The sequence below is a fragment of the Hipposideros armiger genome, unplaced genomic scaffold, assembly GCF_001890085.2.
Source record: "Hipposideros armiger isolate ML-2016 unplaced genomic scaffold, ASM189008v1 scaffold_9, whole genome shotgun sequence".
Lineage (NCBI taxonomy): Eukaryota > Metazoa > Chordata > Mammalia > Chiroptera > Hipposideridae > Hipposideros > Hipposideros armiger.
In genome coordinates this window covers 4,494,520-4,520,119 of record NW_017731359.1, presented here as the reverse complement: position 1 = coordinate 4,520,119, position 25,600 = coordinate 4,494,520, and the positions used below count along the sequence as shown (strand labels likewise).

The 25,600-nt window shown below is 54.7% G+C and overlaps 1 protein-coding gene and 1 long non-coding RNA gene across 5 annotated transcripts in view; one reads left to right on the top strand and one right to left on the bottom strand.

Moving 5' to 3' along the window:
* Positions 1-25,600, bottom strand: part of SMPD3 (sphingomyelin phosphodiesterase 3) — an 84,194-nt gene that overhangs the window by 2,603 nt on the left and 55,991 nt on the right. For 2 of the 4 annotated variants that reach the window (XM_019655009.1, XM_019655016.1), the window contains exons 2-8: positions 23,361-23,430; positions 10,353-11,864; positions 4,895-4,970; positions 4,613-4,768; positions 2,964-3,053; positions 2,617-2,680; positions 190-352 (exon numbers count right to left, since the gene is read on the bottom strand). In XM_019655009.1, coding sequence (XP_019510554.1) covers positions 190-352; positions 2,617-2,680; positions 2,964-3,053; positions 4,613-4,768; positions 4,895-4,970; positions 10,353-11,648 — 1,845 coding nt within the window. In that variant the 5' untranslated portion in view covers positions 11,649-11,864; positions 23,361-23,430. Of the gene's footprint in view, positions 1-189; positions 353-2,616; positions 2,681-2,963; positions 3,054-4,612; positions 4,769-4,894; positions 4,971-10,352; positions 11,865-23,360; positions 23,431-24,267; positions 24,323-25,067; positions 25,296-25,600 lie in introns of those variants that run through there. The other 2 variants (XM_019655025.1, XM_019655032.1) reach the window with 2 other exon arrangements.
* On the top strand, positions 22,042-23,474 carry LOC109389555 (uncharacterized). The gene is made up of 3 exons (XR_002125409.1): positions 22,042-22,259; positions 22,385-22,475; positions 23,404-23,474. It is a non-coding gene; the product is annotated as an uncharacterized LOC109389555 (long non-coding RNA).

Below are 25,600 nucleotides of genomic sequence, written 5' to 3'. Positions count from 1 at the left end.
GCCTCTGGGCTTGGGCTGGCCTGGTCTTCCTGAGGGCAGAGGGGGCGGGAGGATCCTGAGGGCCCCAAAGATCCCTAGGAATGGTGGGTCTGATTTTCAGAAGCGGGCTTGGTGCTGTTGAGGGGGGCAGGGTGCAGGGTCCCCTACCTACAGGCGTAGCCTGGCTGCCATGCCCAGCCCCAGACTCACGGCCTTCCAGTCCAGGCACAGCCCCTCCTCTCCGTACAGCATGTAGTCGATGCGCCTGCCGTTGCCCTTGAGCGCGTCCTTGCGTCCCTTCTGGTATGCTCCTGGGCTCTTGCTGGTGGGGAAGGCGAGGTACTCCCTGCGGCCTTCCTCGCTCTCCAAAACCCTGCTCACACAGACAGGAAGGCAAGGTGAGCCCCCAGGCCCCACGACCTGAGGGTGGAGCCATGTTCTCATCCCCCAGTGAGAGAAGCAGGTTAAACCAAACCTTTGCATTTAACATAGATCTTCCCTGTAGGCCCAAAAAGGGACTGGGATGGAGGGAAACTGAGTCTGAGGCTGCAGTTTCTCTACTGAACTGGGCCACACTAGAGTCTGTCCAGGAATGTCCCATGTCCACGTTGAGCTGGCCAGCACTCGCTTTCCCTTTGAACAAGGTTGTTGGCTGTGGCTGCAGCTTAGATCCAGTGCTGCCCAGTCTGTGGCCAAGGTGGGGACAGAACATGCTCTGTGGAATGGGTTTCTGCTCTGAGCCAGCAGGGGCCTGTGCAGAGGGAACTTGGTATTTGAAGTGAACCTCAGAGACCCTTCTCTTCTGGAAGTCCCCAGAAACCCGTGACTTGTTTCAGGTCAGCAGGGGTTGGAGGGGCTAGGAGAGCACTCAGGTCCCATCCCAGGACTGTCCCTGAGCAGCTGTTACCAAACCTGTGAGCCTCCATTTCCTCCTCTGATTGTCCCTAGGACACCGAAGACCAGGTGCTCCAAGAAAGAACAATGTGGGCTGTGGCTGTTATCCTATCCCTCAAAGGAAGAAAACGGACTTGGGTGCCTAAGTGCTGGCCAAGGTTCTATAGGACGACAGGGTGCTTAGGTGGGGTGTTACACCCTGAATCTGGGTCTTCTAACTCCCTGTCTGCCGTCTCCTTCCTTCCACGGCGGAAACTCCGCCGTTTCCACGGAAACTCCGCCGTTTCCGCGGAGTCCAAGCACCAGTGGGGAGGAGCCAAGCACCATGGGAGACTGTCGCAGAGGGCGGGTGCAGGCTGATGTCAAGGGCAGAGTAGCAGCCACTACACAGGCCTGACAGGCTGGCTAATGCCTGGATAGATGGAACGGGTGCCTGGACAGGCACAGCCAGCAAACACGGGTTTCTACAAGGTCTTTAACCACTTTGAGATAAATATACTAAGACATGCAGAACATCAGTACATCTCAGAAATATAATCCATTACTGTCCTTTGCCTTTGATAATTAATTCCAGCATCAGTGATCTGAGAGTTACTGATAGTCATTTTTTAATCATCATCTCATAAAAAGATAATTTTCTCGGCATAGGATGATGTTTCAAATTTAGTCTGTAATCTAATTAATTGGCTCAAATTAGCTGCAAGGAGCCATTGCCGTGACTCTCTGCAGTCTCGGGCTGTGAATTATAAATTGGTTCTGCTGCTGGCCACTTAAATGTGTCCTTTATGGAAGTGTCATCAGGTTCAAGAATGAAGTTTGGTTGGGATGGAGCTGTCTCTACTTTGAAAATGACCAGCTTATAATAGCTGTGCTGGTTTTTTTGTTTGTTTGTTTTTTAAGATTTTACTGGGGAATCGGGGAAGGGGAACAGACAAGTTGCTGTCCTTTTGTTCTTCAGTCTAGTAGTGGAGGATGTCGCTTCACTGGCCCATGTTGGTATCATCATTGCGCTCTTCCCTGGTGAGGCAGTTGCTTGCCAGCCATTGGATGGCTGCTCACGGTGGCTCACGGCAGCTCACGAAAGCTTACGCTTGGTGCTGGCCAGCCCCACTGCAGCCTACGCCGTCACCAGAGACTCACGGCAGCCCAGCTCCAGGTCGAGCTGTTGTTCACCATCTTAGCTGTAGAGGGCGCAGCATCACTGGTCCTCACGTGGGATCCGAACCGGGACCCTGCTGCTCAGAGCTGGTGTCCCAAGCCAGCTCTTAACCAACGTGCCACTCGGCCGGCCCAGCTGTGCTGTATTTTTATTTGCATAGTTGGTGGCCACCACCTGCCAGGCTCCCTGGGGGCAAGTGCCATCCCCAGGGCTCTTTGACAGGATTCTCAACAGCCCTCAGCCTTGCCCTGGGGAATTCTGGTCCCTTTTCCTGTGCCCGGCTGGTCCCCAAGGCAGGCTCTTGTAGAGTGAGCCAGGACTCCAGATGCTGGTGTAGGAAAGGCCACCTCAGGACACCAGGCCTACTTGGGGGCTTCTCAATAAGGCCAGTCCCTGGAGCAAGAGGGCCGCCACAACCTCTACCTGCCCCCAGCTTCTGTCCCCAAGGCTCTCAGGCTTCCTTCTCACAGAGCCATGTTCTCGCCTCTGCCCCACACAACCATCTCCCTATAGCTGAGTCAGGGCTGGGTGCTCAGCCCAGATCCGGGAGCTGCCCACCCCATCGCAGCTAGCTGGGTGCTTACTTTTGCAGATTGTCAGGGGTGCTCACGTCCTCATCATTGAGGCCATCTGTGTCCAGCAAGGTACCTAGGGATGAGGGAGTGAGACTGGTCACTACAGGTAGGGCACAGCCAGCCTCGAGGAGGGCCACCTGGAGCAGGAGGGACAGGTGAGGGCATCTGCTAGCCTGTATGTCCCAACCCCCCCAGAAGTGGGGTCTTGGGGGCAGGTCTTGGAGGTTTCTCTGGGAAGCCTGTGGGGAGTCCAGCCTTGGTGCAGGGTCAGGTCTCAGCACAGTGATCTCAGAAAGTGGCAGCGCCTCTCCCTTGCCCTAGTTCCCCAGCATCCCACAACCCTCTCCCCAGCTCACCGATTGCCCATGGCTTCTCCTCCCCTGGCCCCAGGCGGCAGGGGTCCTTGTAGCGTGTAAACAGGGAGTGCTGCTGCTCCAGCTTGTCATCTGTACAGGGAGGGAGGGAGGGAATGCTGAGGGTCTCGGGGTGTCTGGCCTGTCCTGGAGCACCACCTGCCTCTGGTCCTTGTCCAAATGCCACCAGGTCCCTGTCCCTCAGATATCCCTTTGTGGTTCATCTGTCTGGTTTTCTGTGTCCTTGAGAAGCCCCCCCCCCCCTCTAGTGTTCAGCTTTCCTTTGGTCTGAGGACAGTAGTCACTGTCCCTCTTGGGCTGCAGGGGACAGTGATCTCAAGGCCTTCCCAGATCCTGTGACAAACCCTGTGGAAGTTTGGCTGATGCTGCCCCAGCTGGGACTCCTGCCCTTCAAAGGCCTAGGTGTCTAGGTTCAGTGTGAGGAATGACCCCAGGCTCAGAGAAGGAGGTGACCTGTCCTGGGTTCCAGTTTATCCTGCCAGTTCATGAAGCCAGAAGGGCCTTTCTGAGATCCCAGGGAGGAAGACCAGGGCACTGAGTGGGGCCTGACTGGGTGGAGCTCCTCCTGACAGCCTCTTATGTGCTGGGTCCCCACCTGGACTCAGGAAGATCCTGGGAGCACCCAGCATCTGGACCTGGAATCAGGCATGTGACAGGGTTCCACAAGGTTGCAGTGCAGGGACTGTGTTCCCCATGTTGGGCACCTTCCTCCCCACCCTTGAGTTGCCACCATTGTCAAGGGATGCCTCCCTGGTCACAAACAGAAACAGCTGCCACTAGGTGAGGGCACCACCCTGTGCTCCAGGTGGGACCTTCAGGTTTCTGCCTTCCCTGCGGGGTAGAGCCCAAGCTCACAGACCCCATATTGTCCACCGATCCTCAGTTTCTCCTGGGCTGTGGCCAGAGTGGGAAAAGCCCAGGAGCCATGGGCTGGGGGGGTTTTCCTTGAGCCCAGGTCCTCGAACCAAGGGAGGCTCAGGGCGGCCCACTCCCAGGATGTCCCTAGGATGAGCATGGTCATCTGATTCAGAGATCAGTTATTTACATCAATTATTTGAAATTTCACCCATGATGAACTTTTAGCCTGTTAACCCAGTGGTTTAAGGTATGATTTCCTGGGTTCAAATTCCAATTCTACCACTCTGGCTATGTGACCTTGGACTAGTTACTCCACCTCTCTGGGTCTCATCTTCCTCTTCATACCATGTGGATAAATACAGTGCCCACTCTTAAGGTTGTCATGAGACTTGAATGACACAGTTAGCCCATGAACAGCCATTAGAGTTGTGCCTGGTGCAAAGTAAGAGCTGAATAAAGGCTTGGTGAGCGGCGTTAGCCGACTCGTCCTTACTCTGAGTTTCAGAGGCTCCAAGTCTTCCCTGTCAGAGGTTCATTTTTAGGGCACCTCTTTGTCTCCAGCAAGCAGGCCTCTGAGCTTTCTAGGCAGAGCGTGGGCGCGTCTCATTTTAGAATTTCCAGGGGGCAGAGAAATCAGTCTGCTGATATCCCACCCACATGCTCACAAGACACAGGAAGTTCTTTAAGCTGCCTAACTTAAGTCTTGCCAGCTGTGACTGGAGCCCCCACCCTTGCCCAGCGGCTGACCCCAATAGGGAGGAACCTGGCCTCACCAGAGGAGCAGTTGTCAAAGTTCAGATCTCCACAGATGATGTCAAACGCCACCAGCTCCTCGGGGTTGGCTGTGCTGGACGAGGAGGTAGATTTTCGGAAATCAGCCAGCCAGTCCAGAAGCATGTCCAGCTGCTCACACCGGATGGCACTGTCATCTGCAGGGCAGAACCACAGAGACCCAATGATGAAGCTGCAGCCAGACCTCAGCCAGGCCCGGCAGATCCCAACCCGCTTGGGGAAGATCCCTCAGCCCCAGAAAAGCTCAGGCCGCCGGACCCTACCTTCCAGGGCGTGCAGGTGTGTGCAGGTGATGTACCCGACAATTCTTTGGTCCTGAAGTGTGCTTCCCACCTGCACCTGTGGGGTAGGAGGCGAGGTGTTGGTGATGAAGCCTGTGCTCTGAGTACAAAGGGAAACTGGCGGTGCCCATCTCACGCCAGGTCAAACCCTCACAAGCCCAGTTCTGTCAGCTCCTGCCTGGCTAGACTTGGACCCAGGTGGGAACAGCAAATATCCAGCTTCTAGGTGCTTCTGGTTCAGTGCAGGAGGCAGGTGCATAAAGAACTTCCAGTCTATATCATGGTGAGTTCCACCTGGTTTTACAGGACAAATGCAGAAATCATCGATTTCTGCCCCAAATCCGTGCCCTCCCCTGGTGACCAGAGTGTGCCAGCCCCTCAGTTCCCTGTCCACTCCTCTCTGGTGGCTCTTTCCTCCTTCCCTCAGTCACACCCTAGACCCGATTGCACCCCAGAGCCCATCCCTCTGAAGTTTAAGTTGGGCTTTCCTGGGGCTTTGGCCCAGCTGCACACTCACCACCCTCTCTTCACTGTGAGAGGCCTAGGACTCTGCCCTCTGCTCTCTCTCCCCAGTCTCTGCCCCTCTGGCTTCATGAGAAGTCACATCATCTTTGGCCATGGTCCATTAATCCCCTGATCTAGGACAACAGTTGTGGCCTGTGTTTCTGTATCACCTTGTCATGGGCTGGCCCGGGTGCCCCACGGCCTCCATCCCAAACCCAGTCCTTCCTCCACAGTGGCCCCTTCATTCTTCACTCTCCCCAGACCTCAGTCCCCACCTCCTGCTCACCCGTTTTCTGGAGACAGAGTACCCAGGGGGTAGAGTGGGGCTGAGGGCACTTCCCCAACTCCCTGCCCAACTGCAGATGACCCTGGCAGGCCGTCTCCACAGCTTAGTGTCATGAAAACAAGCATCTAAATCGTACATCACAGACAACTCCAAACAGCCTGATGCAGGCCTGAGCCCTTGTCAGGGTTGTAGATGGGGAGGCGAGGGGTGACCACCCAGCCTGCTGTCTCTCCCAGGCCCTCAGGCCACAGCACAGCTGCTGGACGCCAAGATAGGCGAGTCCCTTCCAGGCATGCTCCCTGGGACCGCCTGTGGGCACCTTTTCCCACAGGCTTCTGGTTGGCTCTTCATCCTCTTCCTCTCTGGGCTTTCCTGCCACCTGAGCCTCAGCTGTCTTCCCCAAAGTTAGCTAATCCATTCCAGACTGAGTTTTCTATGATAACAGCACCCTAGGCCCTGGGAACTCTCCGCAGAAGGTGACTGTAGAGCCAGGTCTACAGGTCATGCAGCAGTAGGGTGGCTGTACAGGTATCTGCCGAGCATGACACTGCTTGTCCTCCAACTAAGAGTGGCCTGGACTTGGTGCCGCTGTGTCATGGACCCTCCACTCTGAAGACCATGGAGGCTTCCATCTTGCTTTCTGCTGCCAAAGTCAGGTTAGCATTACCCTCTCCCATTAAATGCTCTTAGCTTTCTGCAGCTCCTTATCTCCTTTCCCAGCTGGATGTTTGTGTATCTCTCCTTTCTCAGCACCCGAGGGGATGCATGTCTGGTTACTTGATAATGGGCTACACAGCCTGGATTTGGGGCTGTTTATAAACTCACATGTTCACCTTTCACTTCTTACCCATATTCCAGACCCAAACCTCAGTCTAATGCTGCCCCCGCCCCTGGCACGGCTCTGGAAATGACATACCATTGGTGTACCCTGTTGCAAAAACACAGCCGTTTTAAAGCCACAGTGCCGCGTGGCCACACGATGGCGCTCTTGCCCGTGTGCCTCAGGCAATGCATGCCTTTTCCCTCTATAATAAGCGTGCTGTGAGCACTCCTGCTTAGTGTCTCACAGATGCTGCCTTGCTAGAGCCTTACAACAATTGTGAGGGTTATACTAAAACTATGCCGTAATTGCCTAGGGTCATGAGTCTCCGAAGGCTGAGGCTGGTTGAAGTCAGATGTTTGCTGCCCCCTCCCACCTCCTCGCCCAGCTTTGCGCTCCTTTTTGGAGTTCCTGATGACAGCCAGGCTTTTCACTGACTGAGCCTTTGATGGTCTTAGAGCTTCAGCCCCCGACTCCCTCAACACCTGGTGGCACCTGCCTGTGCTGAGAGGCACCACTCGGCCCTGCTGCCGCTGAGAACCCATCCAGAGGGGGCACAGGGCAGGGCCACCTGCCTCTCCCTCAGCCCTTCCTCCCGGTGTCTCAGCCCCTCACCCACTTCCTCGCTCAGTCAGCCTGTGAACTCGCAGAGATCCACTTGATTATGTGCTGGGACTTATTGATTCCTGGCTCTAGTCCTCAGGAGCTGCAGAGGCTTGTGTTTCTCTTGCAAAAACAAACAATCACACTGAGAGGTTGTGCCTCTTAGTCCTGGTAGGCAAAGACTGTCAATAACCAGGGGCCCAGAGGCAGGCTGTCTCATATGTGAGGCAAAAGAGATTCATGGTAGCAGGAAAGCACGTTTTCCTTGAGGATTGGAAGTGCCACAGGGTAAATTGGAGAGCAGGGCTGGACAGGGGAGCCCTGCCAATGAAGGGGGCACCGGCTTCCATGTGCAGCCAGGGCAGCCTCTTTCCAGCCCCGGGCCCCTTCCTGGGCCAGTCTGTCTCCGGAAACCCCTTTTGTTTCACTCCATGCAGGAGAAATAGGCTCATTAGCCTCCATCAGAGTCAAGCTGGGTCTGCTGTGTCAGGCACAACCGGCTCCATTCTTGAGTTCTGACAGGAGGGACAGGTGACAAGACACCTGGGGACAAGGGCTGAGGAATCCATAAAGGAAAAGCTGGCTTGTGTGGACAGCTACTGAGGAAAGCTCCACAGAGATGGTGAGATCAACCTGGGTGGGACCATGACAAGGGGAGCCAGGCCATGGAGGCCTTTGGGGGTACGGTGCAACTGGAGCAGAGCCCAGGGGGGTAATGGAGAGACCCAAAGAAGGCTGAGCTTCTCCCCGAAGCAGCGGAAAGGGGGTCACAGGAGTCAGACCTGGGACGGGAAGCAGATGGGTTGGAAGGGAGAGGACATCTAAAAAAACAGTGGGGTAGGGCCGGCTGAGTGGCTCAGTTGGTTAAGAGCTCGCTCAAGAGTTTGAGCTCTGAGCAACAGCGGTTCGAGTCAGCCCGAGCTGAGCAGCCGTGAGCTGCCAACAGGTGGCGGGATGGCTCAGCTAAAAAAAAATAAAAAAATAAAAAAAAATAAAAAATAAAAAAATAAAAAAACAGTGGGGTAGATGCAGGGACAGTGGCCATGATAGTGTGGCTGGAGACATGGGTGGGACTCCGAGGTATTTGGGAAATGAAATTAGGAGTCTGGATGGATTGGATGGGCTCAGGGCACAGAGAGGAGTCAAGGGGAGCCGTTTTGACTGAGGGATGATGGGACATCGGGGAGGGGCAGGACCAGGGAAGATGATGAGCTATGCTGAGGAGTGAATGGGACTGTGTCCAGGAGGCAGCCAGACACAGAGCTGGGGGCACAGAGGAGAGATTGGGGCTGAGACAAACCTGAGACCCCCCAGCAAGTGTGGAAATAGAGGCTATGGAGCATAGAGGCATTTCCCGGGGGCAGGTGTGTGGGTCCGGCCATGGTGACCACTTGGAAATGAAGAGGACTGGCCAAGTGGGATCACCCTGGTGTGGGGGCCACCAGCCCTGAGCTTGGGCTGAGAGCTGGGCCGAATGCAGCAGGACTGGTGCTGCCAGATCTGCTGAGATGGGAAGAGAAGTTGCAAACTGGGTTTTATGTGACATATCTTGATTTTTAAATGTTGGCAAACACAAGACATTTTTTAATGGTGTGGACCGAATTAAATGTCTGCAAATGAGTTTTAGATCCAGGTAGCAGAGGGAGCATTAAAGGGTGGGCAGGCAACAAGGAGTCCAGAAAGAGCAGCCAGAGAGTAGGGAGGAAAGCCCTCAGTGGAGCGGCTGTCTCAAAGAGCCAGTTTGACCCTGGTGGGCATGGTAGCAGCGGTGCCGGACCAAGAAGGGAGATGAGAAGGGGACGTGTGGGCTAGGGGCAGGGTTGAGGGGGGTCCCTGGCCTCTGAGCCATCTGTGTAGAGGAGGCGGGAGGGAGAGGGTGTATTTTCCTCTTCCCCTGAGTCTGACAACATGTCTCCTCCTTCCCCAGAAAGTCACTCGAGCTGCTGAGATGAAAATACATCCGTGGGACAGAACACTGACGAACCATGTGCCCAAATGGGAAGGCTGGCTCTCCTGTAAGAAGAGTGCATTCATTTTCAGCATCTCAGGCTGTGAATGGAGAGCGGGGACTCCAACTCTGGGCCTGCTGAGCCACACACGAGCCACTGAACACCTGGAGGGGGACCCGGGTCCTAGGGTGCAGGCTCCAGCAGGCTCCGTGCAGACAATCGGCCCTCATTTCTGGCAGGTACTTGGCTAACATGTAGCACTTTCCTGGATAGGCTGAGCACAGTCAGAGCTGAGCCCTGTGGAGTGAGAATCCTCCCCACGCTGGGCTTCCGCATTCAGCCCCACTAGATACCACTGTCTCCATTTCATGGACCCCCATCTAGGGGGAACTGAGAAGTCTTGAGGGAAATATGGACAGAACTCACACCCACAGCAGCTGCTGCCTCTGGGGGCAGAAAGCCTTGTTCTGTATCAGCTGGCCAAATGATGCTTCAGAAAACTCTGGAAGCTCCAAGAGCAGCTTTTGGATAGAGAACAAAAAGTCGACACTTGAGCGTGTCAGGCTCAGTAGAAGACAATGTGTAATGACCAAATTACCATGGTCTAAAAATTCCTCCAATTGCATCCAAATTAGCAGAAATAATTATGATTCACTTTAATTAGTGACTATGGAAGTGAAGCCTTGGGCTGGTGGGCAGATTGCCTGGCTTGGCAGCTGCCTGACAGCCAGGAGGAGAGGGCATCCCGGCCAGTAAGGCTGGTGGCCTAACCGAGTAGGTGTGGTATTGGGCCCGGGACCTGCAACCATTGGTCTTTGTTGATCTTCCCTCTTGTGAATGTCTGCTCAGTTATAGACAGCAGGCCCTGGCACCTTCCTCGCCCCTTATCACCACCGTGCCATCATCGCCCAGCCACTTTCACCACCCGCACCAGCAGAACCTCCCGGGCATCACTGCTTACTCATGGTCATTCCTACCCTGTGAGTAGGCTGCATGTGCCCCCTCTACAGATGGGGAAATGGTGGCTGAGAGATCTGAAACTTGCCCAAGGTCACCCAGCCAGGTGTGTCTGATCCCAGCGCCTTGGCCCATGTTCCTGCATTCTTATTTCCCTTGTCCTTGAGCTGGGGGCCTCCCATTTCAGCTCCATGAAAGGCCCCCATCTGTCCCCAGCCCTCCCAGAGAGTGAGGACCCCCAGGCTGAAGCCTACCTCCCCTCCCTCATGGCTCTGGGACCAGCTGGTGTGTGTGCCCTCAGGTGGGGCCCAGGCCTCCTACCTTGAGAAACAGCGCTCCTTTCGAGGCCAGGCTGTCGGAGCCCTTCCCATTGGTGTAACAGTGATAGGCCACGTCCATGATGGGGTAGCGGCTGGCAAAGAAGAGGCCGCTGTTGAGACCCTTGAAGCAGCAGCAGCCTTGGCAGCCATAGACCCCGACATCATACAGGATGTACTCGAAGTAGCCGTGCAGCTGATCTTTCAACTTGGTGGCCGCCCGTTTCTCGAACACCTCCTGCAGACACAGGAAGTCCAGGTTGGCAGGGAAGAAGGCCGAGATCTCGTGGTCGAAGGCCTCGTCTGGGTGCCGCCTCTTGCGTGCAGCTGGCTTCTTCACCACCGAGGCCTTGTGCGGGGCCTTGCTGTAGGCGGCGCCTGGCTCCCCGCTGCTGCCATCCAGCCCGGCTTTTGCCTTCACCAGGGACTCCCTGGAGGCAGAGGGGCTGCCCAGGCTCCCTGAGTCCCCATCCCGCTGACTGTGGTTGGGCATCTGGCCCCGTGGGCCTCCGCCGGCCCCATTCCTGGCTTGGCCCCCAGTGGCAGAGTCGTCAGCTTCAGGGAGCCGGCCCCCCTCATCGCCACTGATGCGCACGATGCAGGCGTTCTCAAGGCTACCACAGTCGGCCGGGTCCCCAGAGGCCGGGCCATTGGCTGCCTCGTCACTGGGGTGATGCCCACCGTTGCCCTTGTATTCCACAGAGGCCGTCCTCTTAATGCTCCCAGGGATGGCCCGAGCCATGCCATCGCTGCCCTGCGGTGACACCAGACTGCTGAAGCTGGCTGCGCTGATGGAGGTATTGGTGGGCGAATCAATGTAGATTTTGATCTGAGGCCTGCTGGCCCCATTGCGGATTCTGTGCCCGATCTCTCTGGCCCGTGCTTGGGTGTTAAAAACGTTGTTGTGCCTGGCCAACGAGTCAGGGAGGAGGCAGACATTGGCGGTGGCGAAGCAGAAGCTTTTGCCAGGACCCGTACCCTTCCATTCATTCAGCAGGGCTGCCCCGCCAGCTAGGCTCTTGTCCTCCAGCCGGGAGTAGACATAGGGCCTGCGGACAGACTGCAGGGGGGACCAGAGGAGGAACCCAAGAAACGCAAAGGGCAGTGAGGTGACGAGGAAGCCCAGGTAGACGGGCGTGAAGAGCACGATGCAGAGCAGCTGGTACTTCTGGCAGGGGTCGGGTATGAACAAGGCCAAAAGCCGGTCCAGCAGCCAGTAGCATGGGAAGATGAGGGCCCAGGACACAGCGTGCAGGGCGGACAGACAGCTATTGGGAAAGGGGGTGTTGTACAAAACCATCGCAGCTCACTGGGCGCCGCAGCCGGCCCTACTACATGGTGTCCGTGGCAGCCCGGGCACTTTCCTGGGGAGGGGCGTGGGCAATTGGGGGGGCAGCTGGAGGAGGGGTCACCTCCTGGTGAGATGTGACTTTGAATGATCAGTGGTGAGTGTTGGCCAGCCAGTCATGGTTCACCTCAGTGGGCCATGGTGGGCCACCAAGGCCTGCTAGAAAACCTGCAAGACAGAAGGTAAGGGGGCTTTTATTCATCTTTAGGGGAGCAGATTGAATGCTGGGGCTGTTGTCCCTGCTCATCCCACTCCTGCTTCCTCTGACATGAGAAGGACTCTTCCAAGGACCAGGGCAGAGCTAGCAGGCTCACATGGGGTATCTGGGGCCAGGTGCCAGTCCCAGCATTCTCCATTGGCCTGTGTGTATTTGGTTCTCTTGGAGTCAACAGCTTGGAGCTGTTTAGTATCTGGGTCCCACAAGCAGGCTGCGACTTAATCAGGACCATGTCTATGCGTGGCTGAGCTCAGGGTATGGGCCTGGTGGAGTTTGTGGAGGGAGAGAACAAATGAAGAAACGACTGATGGGGGAATGAACAGGCCCTGCTTGCTTCAAGGGTGAGAGGCTGGAAAGGTGGCACAGGCAGGCTTGTCTGCCCTAAGGGGCACTGTCACAACTGTGTCAGGACTCAGGCTTGGCTGAGCTCTGGTTATGAGTACAGTTCTGGTTATGAGAAAGAATTTGGGAGGACAGGGTCTGTTCTGCCCACCTCATGCTGCCTTCGAAGCAGAACTGGCCCGTGGTCTTTGGGGATGGCCCGAGCACCGTTATGGGTTAGAGGTGAATGTGGCCTTGCTTCATAAAAGGCTTCCTGAGAGAAAGTCCCTAACCTTCAGTCCTCCTGTGTGGCTCGTCCCCAACACTGGTCAATTAGGGTTGGGAGCTGCTGTTAGCTGGGACCAGACTGGAGGGGGCAGTCTCCCTATTTAGCTGCCCTGTTGTGGCCCCAGAAGCCCTTCTGGCCAAGTTCCCTCCCCAGCGCTGCCTGCAGTGGCGGTGAGTGGCCAGGCCTCACCTTTATGCCTCCCCTGGGATGCTTATAGGAGTGTTTTTGTTCCCCATTCAGGCATCGGGGTTTGAGGTGGCCCAGGGGGCCAGCAAGCAGTGGTGGGGACCACGACAGCCCTCTAAGATGTGGCAGATCCGAGCATCCAGCCTTTTCTGCCTGCCATCCTAGCCCTTCGCAACGATCCTGGGTCCCCTTGTCCAGAGCCCCTCCCCTGCCCCCCTTCAGCAGTTGCCCCGGCCAGGAGGAGCCTCCAGGCACTGCCCACCCGCCCCACTCCTGCCTGCAGTCCTTGTATCTGTGCACAGGAGCTGCTGACGCAGTTGACACAAAAGGGACTGCCACCAATGGGGCTGGTTTCTAAAGCTCTGTGGTTAATTATTTTGTCTCAGTGAAATGAAAGGAAGGTAAACAAACAACACATTAATTAGTCTGATCTACACTTTCCCCATGAAAGAGGAGAGCGAGAGTTAAACATTGGAGGCTGGCAACTTCTCTAGACATTGGAGGCATCCCAGAGTCCTCTCGGGCGCCAGGGCAGGATGTGGGCACATAGGCACCCAGCCTGCACCCCGTCTGGGCCCTTTCTCCTGCTGCACCCCTTGGCCTGGTGGGACCTTGTGGGTGGCCTGGCCCAGACTCTGCCTTCCCCTCCTCCCTGCCCCAGGGCTCTGCTTCCCTGTCCTGCACCTGGCACCTTTGCCGGGAGAAGTCCACCATGGTATCTGATGGGGCTGACAGGTCGCTGGAAGGCCATGTGTGCTGAGCTGTCACCACTCACCCCCCACAGGCTGGGTTGCTCTCTCAGGCTGCTATCTTAAAGCCGACAATGACCTCTGGCTTTATTCCTTGGGAATCCTGGTGTGTGGCTCACAGCGTTGCTCGGGAGGCCCTCGGCCCCAACATCATGGTCTCCAGAGCTGGGCTGGAGTCCCAGATGCCCTTAGATCCTCATGGTCACTCCTGAGCCCTGGGGTCAATTTGGGAGGCTACACAGTGCCCCAAGGGAGGGCAACTTCTCTGCCCTAGAAGTGGAGACCCCAGACTCGTCCCATCACCCCCGTCGCATTGCTCCACGCCCAGCTTGGGCTAGGGCCTCAGGCTGACCTGAATGAAATCCTGGCACTGGAGTCAGGCTCGCTGAGCCCGTGTCTTGTCACCTATGATACAAGGGTGGCAATCCCACTCTCCCAGGGCTATCATGCTATCATGAGGATTAAAGGGGGTGAGGCTACTTACATGGCTGGCCCTGTTTCCTTCCCTACCTGACCTCTCCTTCCCTGAGGTTGGCCCCTGTTTGCTCTCCTAGCCCATGGATTCAGTGGAGTTTGAAAATGGGATAAGCTGGTCTGTGCACTGTTCTGGGGGCAGCCTGAGCCCACCTGCAGAACTTCCAGGTGAACTTCCTGACTGACCCAGAGGACCTTCACATCCTCAGAGATGCTGTCCACCCTTTTAGGTTGGAGACCGTGGCCTTCACTAACTTGTTCCTCTCTCTGCAGCAAAGACTGACTGGGTCTGATTGTGACAAGGAGGCTGGGCTGTGGACCCAGGACAGACAGACGGGGCAGAGAGTGCTATGGTCTGCAGGTAGGAGGGCGACTTGCCCAGGAAGGTTTGGGAGCCCAGATGACTCTAAGTCTAGATGGGAGAGGAAGAGGTGCTCGCTCAGGTCTTGGGCAGGGCTCACTCTTGGGCAGTCATGGGGCATTGACAGCAAGCAGCTCCACACAGCAGTTGCTCCCCCAGGTTGCTGATGATCTGCAGTGACCTGTCAACACCGAGACACCTAATTGCTAATCTGTGGCCTGCAACCACCACAACATGGGAAGGCAGTCCTTGGATTGCTCAGAGGCTTAAACCAAAGTCCCCCCCCACCACCACCCCATACACTGTCCTGAGGGTACTGGGGTGAGTGGATCTGCCATCCCCTGGGGAGGGCATCCTCAGGAGTGGGGCCTGGCCAGGCCTGGTCCTGTTTGGGTGTTGAAAATGGAGGGTAGGGTGGGTCCTCAACACCTTTCATGGGCAACCTGCAGTGGACAGGACCTCTGCTACTGTATGCCAAATAATACCGCCACCAAGACAGCCATGCCATTTCCCATCTCCCTGGGAAATGGACCTGGCATGCAGGTACATAAGACCTGTTGCACAGAGGCTCAAAGGGTCTTAGGTGGGTGTTGACTTTGAATTTCTCCTACAGTAGGAAAGTAAGCACGCCAGATCAGCTCTGCAGGCTGAGGAAAGCCCTGGCCCCTCTGAGGAAGCCTGCACCTTTTGGGATCTCTGAGCCTTGGGGAACTTCTGGGACATTGATGAGGGTCAGGAGTTGCTCCATGTGAGGCTAGGATGGGACCTGTCCCTCCTTCATGGCCCTTCCATCTGGTCCTCATGCCTGCTGAGCCTTCCATCCAGCAGCAGGGCTGAGTTCTGGAGCAGAAGGACCTCCTCCCATCCTCTTTGTGTCCACAGGCTCATGTCTAGCAGGAGCTGGGCCAAGCCCCAGGTTTCCGCAGGAAAGGCTGAGAGGATTGCTCCAATCCAATTACCAGAATGTGCTTGCATCCGCCAGCAGCCCCAAGATCGGGGCCAGCCCATTTCTGCCTGGATGCCTGCCAGGGAGGGGTTGGCATGGCAACATGAGCTCTGAGCTGCTGAAACTTGGAGTCAACTCGTAGCTGGGAGGACAGAAAGAATGACTGAAGAGAATGCCTTTCTGAGTGATGCAGGTCAGACAAATTCAGACTAATCCTGAAAGCCACATCCCAGAGGCAGAACTGGGGCATTGGGTCTGGGGCCTGGCATGAACACGTGTGCCGTAGGGGCAACTCCCACCAACATAGCTGTGCCAGGAAATGCCTATTCACCCTTCTGGATCCAAAGCACCTGCCTCCCTTCCTTGATGCCCTCTCCAGCCTCCCTACCCGGCCTGTGCCCTCCCTGCCCTGCACAGCCCCCACTGTCCTTCTAATCAGGTACAAGTCTGTTTGCACATCAGGCTACCCTAACCCCTGACACCCTGGCAGCTCACTGGGGAGTCTCAGGCACCAACGCGGCCCAAATCCTAGCCTGCTTCACCTCTCTGGCTGGGGCAGACCCACTTTTGTCTGCCCTGCTCCAATCCAAGGAGAGAGCAGTGAGCCACACCAGGCCAATCGGCACCACCGCCCCTTGACCCCAAGCTGAATGGTCACATGACCCAAGCTCTCCCTGGAGCTCTTACTGGACCCTTCAGCAAAGAGGCATGCATTTTCTCCGAGATGGAAACACCAAGAGCCTGAAGCTTCTGGAGCCTTCCTTGAGAGTGAATCCAATTCAGAGGAAAACACTTTAGGGCCGGAAGGAGAGAGGCCAAGTCATGGTGACATCTTTGAGCTCCAGTTTCTCTGTGCCTGGGGTTTGGGGCCTGGCGTGAACACAACTTCTCGACTTTCTAGCTAATGAGTCAGCAAATTACCCTTTTCTTTGCTCTCGTCACTGAGTTGGGTTTCTGTCACTTGCCACCAAAGGGATCCTGTGTACCATATACCAGCTACACGATCTTTCTAGAACTCAATTCTTATCAGTTCCTCTCCTGTGGCACGCCTTGACCTGCCCACTGGGAAGTGTTGCCTCCCTCCTGGTGCCTATGATGTGTGCCCAGTGAGCATCCCTCAGGAGACAGCAGTGCAGACGTTATGAGCATACACTGGTGTCACACATGCCAGGTTCAGGCCCTCCTGCTGGATACTGGATAAGCCGCATCACTGACTCTGAGCTGTAGTTTCCTCATCTGGTAAACATGCATAATAACACTATCTCAGGGCAGTTGGAGATGATGCATGGGCAGCACTTAACACGGTGCCTGCCACATCCCTAGTCATATTTGTGTTACTCCTACTGCTGATAGTTTCCTGTTGCACAGACTCTCAAGATACAGCTGGAGCCTTCAAAAGTCTCCTCCTCGTGTAGTTGGCTGCTTGACAAAGAGGGCGCCCTGCTATCCCAGTTGGGGGCAAGGATGGTACAAAGGGTGTCGAGGCCTCCATCTCTGACAGAACTGTCTGTTGTGGGCTGTTTGTGCAAGCCCACGTCACGGGCCTCTGCAGAAGCCAGGTGCAGGCAAAGGGGCCATAAAATTTTCAAAGAAACTTTCCATGGGAGCTATTAGTGCATCATGTGGTTTCTGAGAATAGGAACAGGCTGCGAGCAGCTCTGGGGCACTCCTTCGGTCAGCAGCCTCGGCATTTCCATGTCAGAACTCAGAAAGCCCAGGTTGGAGGTATATGTGCCAGGGGTGCCTGGACCAACCTAATGTTTAAAATAGCAGCACCCTGGGGTTCATTCAGGACCTTGTGTTGCAGTAACACGGGGCAGTTGTCCTGAGAGCATGGGCTGCATCCCAGGAGGGGACTGAGTTTGAAGATCCGGCCACCCTACCCTCTACTGTCTGCCATTCTAGAATCGTCTATTGGTGACTGAAAAAGGGGCCATTAAGGAGCAGGCTGGATGGTGGCTGGCACCTAAATCCACACCTGAGCCATCTTGAGCAGCATCTCTCATTTCCACAGACCCTTGTATTATACTCAGGAACCTGCCTGCAGCCAGACCTGTCAGCCTCAAGTCTGCTGGAAGCTGAAGCCCACAGGGCTCCCCCCAGTCCTGTGCCCTCAGGGAGGCTGCGCGTGGCGGCAAGGTCGGGAGGCTGGGGGCTGAAGGCTTCCTCCATGAAGAAAATCAGGTCTGAGGACACACTGTTCACAGGGTCTTCTCCACATGGGCACTGACAGGGCAGGACCATGGCAGGTGGTGGTGACTACAGGAGAGGAAGCTTCAACATCCGTAAGTGAGGCCCAAATCCAGAGGCCCCGTGCCAGCAACTGAGCATCTGGATGGGTGTGGGCCTTTTACCTCAAGTGCTCTGTGCCTGCCCGGGTGCTGAGGCCTGTGCCTGAGCTGGGCCTCGTAGATAGCCATAGCAGGGGATGCTGGAACTCCCCAGCAGGTCACATCACCTCCCTCAGGTGAGCTCTGTGGTATCTGCTGCATGACTGACTGACTGAGTGCCAGCCCCAGCATACTCCCCACTAGCCAGTGCCCCTTCCACCCTCAGGAGGGACCCTCCTCAGATGGAGACGAGGATGAATCTTGCTTCTCTCAGGCTCTGCTGTTGAGGCTTCTGTCCCAGCAAAGTCCTTGCTTCCCTGACAGAAGGGCTGATGTTAATGGTTCATGAGCCGAACAAGGCTTGGAATATACTTTGCTTAAGAAGAAATGACAACATACTTTCTGTGGGAGTAGAACTTTAAATACAAGTCCACACAAATGGTAGGATTGATGCAGACCCAGTGTTCAGCTGCATTTCAAGTACAGCATTTTCTCCTGGAATGGATTGGCTGACTGAGTGGTGTGTAGGCATTTCAAGGCACCAGAGAACACAGATGAAGACAATAAACATTCCTAAAACAGAACAGACCTGCTAAAATTCTTCTGAAGGGAATCATTTCACATTCAGCCTAAAGTTTTCTGTGCAAAGAACATTTAACAAACTGAGTCCTAGAGGAGACTTTGTGCAGAGATTAAAAAAGCAAATCAGTGTGAATGAGTAAATAAAATCAGGCGTCAGCATCTCAGCAACCCTCTCTGCAGCCCTGGGAAGCCGGGCCCAAGGCTCCGATTTCTGGACTGAGGCTGGATCTTACTCACCACTGAGGGCTGAGGCCCTATTCCTGGGACCTTTCAGAGACCTTGGATCCTGGTCCACTGCTATACTCAGGTCCTCCCTCCCTCTACAGACAGTTCCACAGGAGCCATTGGCTCTGAGAGAACCAACCAGAAGACCCACTGAGAGAGGATGCCCCAGCTCATGTGGAACCATGGCTGCTTGCTTGGGGAGGCCTCCCACCTGCCTGTGGGCTGTTCAGGGCCTGCTCCAGAATGCATAACTGGGAGGGGATTGGAGGTTGCTGGAGTCTGCTGCCCAGAGTGGGGGCAAGACTTACAGCTTCATTTGCATAAGACTGTGAATTAGTGATTTGTCCACGTCAAAGACCAGCGGGGAAGAGATCATGGGGTCTGTGCCCCGCCCCCAAGTTCTCTCTAATTGCTGCCTCTAAACCTGCCTTCCAAGGTTCTGTGGCTCTGGGTTTTAATTCACACCTGCCCCCCTGCCCTGTCTATACCTGCTCTTGGCTGTTGAATCCTACACTTCTGAAAAGGGTGATAAGAACTCCTGGCTGTGGTCATGGAGGCTGTGTGTCCCCAAATTGTTGGTATAGACACCCTGGTGGAGACAGAGACACATCTTCATTCAGGACTGAGTAACTTAAAAAGATGAGCATGCTTTGCCTTTGTGAAGGTCCTAGTAGACTTTTCCCTTGTTGTTTTCCTCTGCCTCCATGCCTCGGACGGAACGCTTGCCTGACTTTCTCTGGTTCCTAGAGCAACTGGAGCCTGCTTTCCAGGCAGGAGGCAGGAGGCAGGACTGCACTTTCTGGTCCCCTTGTGCTTGGGTGGGTCATGTGACTAGTGAGCTGTGAGTGAAAGTGATATGCATCACTGCTGGGCCAGAAACTTAACAGCAGGTGTGAGACTTTCCAGAGTTCTCTCTCTTCTACATCGGTCTGCAGAGTTTGAAATGGTGGCTACTTGGTCAGCCTGGGCCGCAGGGTGAGGAGACATGGATGGAGCAAGAGCCCAGCTAACCCGCATGTAGCTGGAGTGAGAAGAAAACCTTTGATTATAAGTCACAACATAATCTGTCCTATTGCGACCAATAGAGGAAGGCTTCTGATTTGGTATTTACTCAGTCCATTTACCAAAAATAAGCCTTCTTGATTGACAGCCCTTGGTTTCCCAGGAATATAGACAGAACTACCCTCCAGACCCGACTCTCTTCAAGAAAGATCTTCATTTTAAATGTAAGAATGATGTTCCTTTGCCCTAAAGCCAGACCAGGTGGGAGGCTTACTCCTTCCTACCCTGTCAATGTGTGGACTGAAAAGTCAATTCCTGCCTGTGTCCCTGGTCCTTGGGACCATGAAGCATCAGGGGAGCTGAACCTTAATCTTTCAATTTTTAGTGAAAACTGTTTCTGCTCAGAGAAGAGGCTGTAGCTGGTGATATAGGTAGCAAAGTAAATCGTGGACATGGGGAAGTAATTCCATTGGAAACTTCTGCCAGGGATCAGAATATGGGATTGGTCTCAGGGCCACTGAAGTGGACAGCAGCTTGAGATGGAGCCAACAGCCTATGCTTGATGCTTGGGAGTCAGAGCCGAGAGGCCGGGTGTGGTCAGACACTGCCAGGTTGTGCTGGTGGACAGGTGCATGCCAGGGCTGGTGAGGGGCCGGGGCAGGGCAGCAGCTGTTAAGCTGGCAAGCTAGGGTGCTCAGGATACACTCCTTATGAGTCAGATGCAGCACTATGACTGCTGGGGGTATTTCACAGCAAGGGCCCCAAAATCTCTGGGGGCAGAGCCTTTGCTTTCTAGGTGAATATATTTGAGTGTGGGGGTGTCCTCCTAGAGGGTATGGAGACAGAAGCGTGGTGGGTGGTGGGTGGGACCAATAGTGAGCGAAGGAGGGAGATCAGGTGGAGCTTCAGAGAGAGAAGAGCAGGCACGAGGGAGGCGGAGTCACTCGGGAAGCCCTGCCTGCCAGGCCCCAGTGACTTCCAGGTCCCAGACTGCAGGCCAGGAGGGATTGGGTATATGTTGGGGGGGGGGGGGTTAGCTGTGGAAAATGGGCCTGAGCGGAAGATCCCATGCATGTACCTACAGTTTATCCCTAGTTGGGTTTGTTTAACTTAAATGCTTCGAATGTCTGGTTAACATCCCACCTGCACTGCACAGACCCAGCTAGCTTTAAGCACTCCGGCGGCTCAGAGCCATGAGGACCTAGTGTGCTGGCTGGGTCTGTCCTGAGCTCTGGGAGGGCTGCGTGACCCTCTGGCCGTTGGGGGTCTGGGCAGCCACCCAGCTGGAATCTACCTGCACCACCCCCACTGCTAGACAGGAGGTGCACAGGATGTCTTTCCAGGCTTTCTGATAAAGTTTTGGAAAGAAAATTTCCAGAACAGAGGTCAGCACCAAGGAGAAAACAGTCTGTGCAGTTTTAGCCAGATTTGCTTTAAGAAAAAGACTCAACAGGAGGCTTAAACTGCTCAATCCTCATCTGTCCCTCAGCCCTCTGCCCCTTGGTCCTGGGCCATCCTCCTTTTTTTCCCTTCCTGCACTTGGGACTGCTCCTTCTCAGAGCCCTTTGCTGTCCCCTCCTCCCCTGCCCCTCCCTTAGGAACTGGACCTTTCCTGCCTCTTCTCTGTTCTCGTGGTTGATGCCTTGCTGGTCACATGTTGCCAGGTAACAGCCAGCCCAGATGTCTCCCTGATCTCTGACCCCATGAATTTGATTGACAGCTGTCCATCTTCCCCTAAAAGCTCATCATTCCTCTTCCTCCACTTCCCCAACACCGTTTCCTGAGCTCCCCTGTTAAACTCTCCCATGGCCCCAGCTGCCCCCAGGAAGATACACCTGGCAGGGAAGGGCAGGCGAGGCCCAACAGCCTGATGGCTCTGCTCCCTCCTCCTTCTGAAGTCCTAAGGGCCCTGATTTACACAGTTCCCCACCACGCCCTTCTAGACCCCCATGCCTTTGCTGGGGTCTTCCCTCATAGCCCTTATCTGGGCGAGGGGATGAAGGCTCAGCAGAGGGGCTTGGGGTTTGGAAGTCACAGTAACAGTCTCTTCACCAAACCCCAGCTAGTCCCCTACTCAATGGCCCCAAGAATGACTGGAGACCTTTGGCTTAAACAGGCCATTTCTCTCTCAACACCTGCCAGTTTCTGTGCATTTATTGTACGTTTGCAGTCTGCACACCAGAAAGATGACCAGCCCCTCACACCTTCAGATCACCCAGTTAGAAACGGTACTGAGGAAAGGAAGCTCAAGCAATGTTTGCAAATTCCTTCCCTCAAAACAAAAGGAGGGAGAGCCTTATGTGTGTGGCTGTATGGGGTGTCTCTGCATAACTAGGGACCCTGCCCATATGGCAGACACCAGTAGCCTTGGAGCTCGGGGGTGGGGGATGAGGTGCTCACCCACCCACTTCAGCCTCCAGTCTTGGGGAATGCGAGTTCTGAGTTCTAACTCTTAGGCCCCTGTCCCTTTACAGACACTCAGTATTTTATCCCATCACCTGACCCTAGATGTGTGTTGGGCACATAGTAGGCAGATAATAGGAACCCCTAATGACTGACTGACAAGTGTCAGCCCTGCCCCCTGCAGACCTGGTGTCCAGTCAGGGTGGCTTTACAAACCAGTTCATCAGGGGGGCCCCCAGCAGCCTGCTCAGGACCTCAGACTCATTCCCTCCCTCCTTTCCTTTCTCTCCCTGTAAGGTGAGGGCACAGCTACGAGTCAGTCCATGGCAAAGGCATGGGGGAGACTAGGAATGAGCATCAGACAAGCAGAGCTAACAGATCCACTTCTTGGGGGTATCTGAGCAGATGTCACACAGACACGGCTCCCAGTATGTGCTCTTCACACAGATGGTGCCTCTATACCGGACAACCACCCCAAGTGAGTAAGTGGGTCCCATTTGCCGATGAGAAAACTGAGACTCGGAGAAGTAATGACAGTCCCTGAGAGGTGCAGCCAGGTTACCTGACTCCAATTCCCCTTTCCTCTCTACCTTTCTCACCAAGGCTGAATACAAATGACAAGCAAACATATTCAAAATCCATAAAAGAGCGCTGTCCAGCTCCAAGACCACCCACATCCAGGACAAGTTCCCAGGTACGAGTAACAAGTCCCCACGCTTTCCCTTCCCCATCCTGCTTGTCCTTCCCCTTCAATTCCCACCAGACCCTCATCGCTTTTTTCCAGTCCCCTGAAGGTTACATTTATCACCTACCCCCACTGAGGCCTCAGTGAAAAACCCAGTAATTTCCTCCTCATCTACCTTCTCTTTTGTTCTTCCACCCAGTAACCATCACCTTGGACCCCCAAATCTCCTACCTCCATCCAGCCTGGTGATCTCCCTGGCAACCCTGAAAACATTTAATTTGCCAGTATTTGGGAGGGGGTGGGTTCTTACAATGGTCCTGCTGAGGTTCCAGTCAGGGGGTCACTGTATTGCTAGTTTCTGCTTTTATTCCTGAGAATGGCCCAATAGTTTGAATTATTTCTTTAGGATGGATTCAAGGGTAAAATTACTAGGTAAACTTTAAAGCTTCTGATATATATTGTCAAATAGCTTTTCACCCAAGTTGTTTGAGAGTGCATATTTCACAGCATCCTTACCTGCTCTGGGTTTTAGCATTGAAGTTAGAAAGAAAAGAAAAAAGTTTATTGGGTAATGATATCTGGTTCCATTTTCCAGAATATTTCATTGTACTCCTTCATGTTTTTGTGAAGTGCTGCCTCAGTCCTTTCTCTACATATCGAAGGAGTTTGTATTTTCTCCATTGATTTGGGCATATCAGACATACCCCCTCCATTGGCACTGTATTCCACAGGAGGGCTGGTTGCTTACCCCAGAGCTGTGTTTTCAAACTTTTTAACCAAGCAGCAGAGCCTTTTCTTAACCTCCACAGCACTTTTTTATATAAACCATTAGTAACCAGCCTATGAAGGGAGGCCTGGAGCACCACCCCCCACTGCCAGAAGCCCCTGTCTTACCTGAGGAGGAGCTGTTGGCACCTTCTTTTCCTTCTGTCTCAAGAGGAAGCGTCACTGTGGAGTCAAGGACCTGAAAGGAGATGATGAGCGCGGTTCACAGAGGTGCTTGGAACTCAACCCACAGCAGAACAGCCCAGTACAGGTGAGCCAGGTACAATGACCCTGGGGCCCCACCTGCGCCGCCACCGGAGGCACTGCCGCACCCTTATTGTCGCCAAGGAGATGGTGTGGGCCCGGCTGTCCCTGAGGACGAAGTGCAGTCAGAGGGGGCGGGGGCGAAGGTTTGTGGGACAGACTTGGACAGGCAGGGGTGGGAGGGTGGAGGAGGAGGGTTGACAGATGGGGAGGACTCCCCAGTGAGACCTCCACCAGAACAGCCGGACCCAGTCATGCCTGGAATGTTCAGGGTGGGGGACAGGGAAAGGCAAATTCAGAGCTCCAGCCATGGGGCCTGGTTTTGATCTGATAGGCGAATCTAGAACAATCAGAGCTCTCCCGAGGAGCTTTCTGTAATCTCTGCCTCACAAGGATACCTTGGGGTGGGGGAAAGCTGAACCCAGGCCCAGGAAGAAGGACAGTGGCCAACAGGACAGGGTGGGATGGAGGAGGAAGCCCGATGGAGAGGAAGAACTACAGGGGTTGGCAGCAGATAAGGAGGGGCAGGTAGACAGGGCGGCAGAGGAGAGACTCGGTGGGGACACTTCGTGAACCCAGTGAGGTCTCCGGAGAGGACGGTTGGGAGGGCTCTCATGTGAGCGGAGGCCTTTGGACATGATGCTACTGGCTCCCTGCATCCCTCGCAGACCCAGTCCGAGGATCCACTGCCTAAGACACTGGTGCCCCAGTCGGGGTTCTTAGGTGGGCTTCTGTTCTCTCCCCGCCTAGCCTTTCTAGGTCCTCCCCTGACCTCAGGTGCAGGCCACTTCCGGAATTTCTGAACCCGCTCTGAGTCCTGGCCCCATGCAGCTCTCTGAGCTTGCCCTCTGGCCTCAGGCGTAGTCCTGGCTTTTTTGTCCTGCTTTCCAGTGCCAAGTCCCGCCCCAACTTTCCAGGCAAATCTTAGACTCCTGGCCCCGCCCTCTGGACTCAGGCCCAGGAAGTTCAGCCAGCACCCCCCCACACCGCCATGCAGCGCTCCTTCTCAAGCCAGTTTTGTTGCCCTGTCCAAAGACCTCTTACCACCCCCACATCCTGAGCAGGGCAACTGTTACTCCCCAAGGCCCTACTGGACCAGCTCACGTCCTTTATATACACTTATTTTGCCAATCAGCCAAACTGTTAAGAAGAATTTGAAATTTGAGTCCCAATGTCTCTGCCCCCAAGCTAAAGATGTTTGCAGAAGGGCTGGCAGGAATGTCTCCTCACTTGGCAAACAGTTGGCACCCTGCTGATTAGGAATCCACACTGAAAAGCTCCAGAAAGACATGAGTTCTAGTCAGCTAAATGGTCTTGGGCAAGTCATTTAACCTGTGAGTCGCAGATGCCCCCTCCTCTGTAACACAGGGTCTTGAATGGTCACGGCCAGGACCAAGTGGGCATGAGTACTTGATGTTGCCAGATGAGGGTGGGAAGAATGAAGCCAGAGCTCCTAGGTCCTTACTCTACATGAGATAGCCTGTGTTCCCCTAGAGGCCCTTGTTTCTATGTGGGCACCTTGGCTTATTTCCTCGGAGTTAAGCACCTGGCAGGCATCTCTCCCCATCTTACCTGATGAGAGGTCAGAAGGCAGTTTTCTGTCCTGGCCTCCTGGGGAGGCTCTGTCACACCCTATATCTGAGACATCTGCCAGGGTAACGACCTACATGAATCTCTGTCCTTCACCCTCTTGCTGGGCTGCCCTGACCCTAGGCCACAGGCTGACAAGCATCTGGAAGTGGACATGAAAGAGGCAGGCCTCTCGTGAGCGCTCCTGCCTGTGCGCCTCTCAGCTTCACCCCCACCTCTCGGAAAGGGAAGAGCTCACTCCGCATCCCTCAACGAGGAGTTTTCAGTCAGATGTTTCCTAAACTGTCCCCTAAGAGCTACACATCCTCTCTCCCCTACCAAACTCTTCTGAAAAAAATCTCCTGTGTATTTTTTTCAAAATAGAATTAAATGACAGGAACTAACTATTTAGGGAGGGGTTCCTGAAGGGAAATGGAATCTCTACAATCTTGAAATTACAGGACCTCTTCTTTTCTCAAAAGAAAAACATGTCAGATAGTTGATATTCTGAGCCAGACCTTGTTTTGAGATATGGT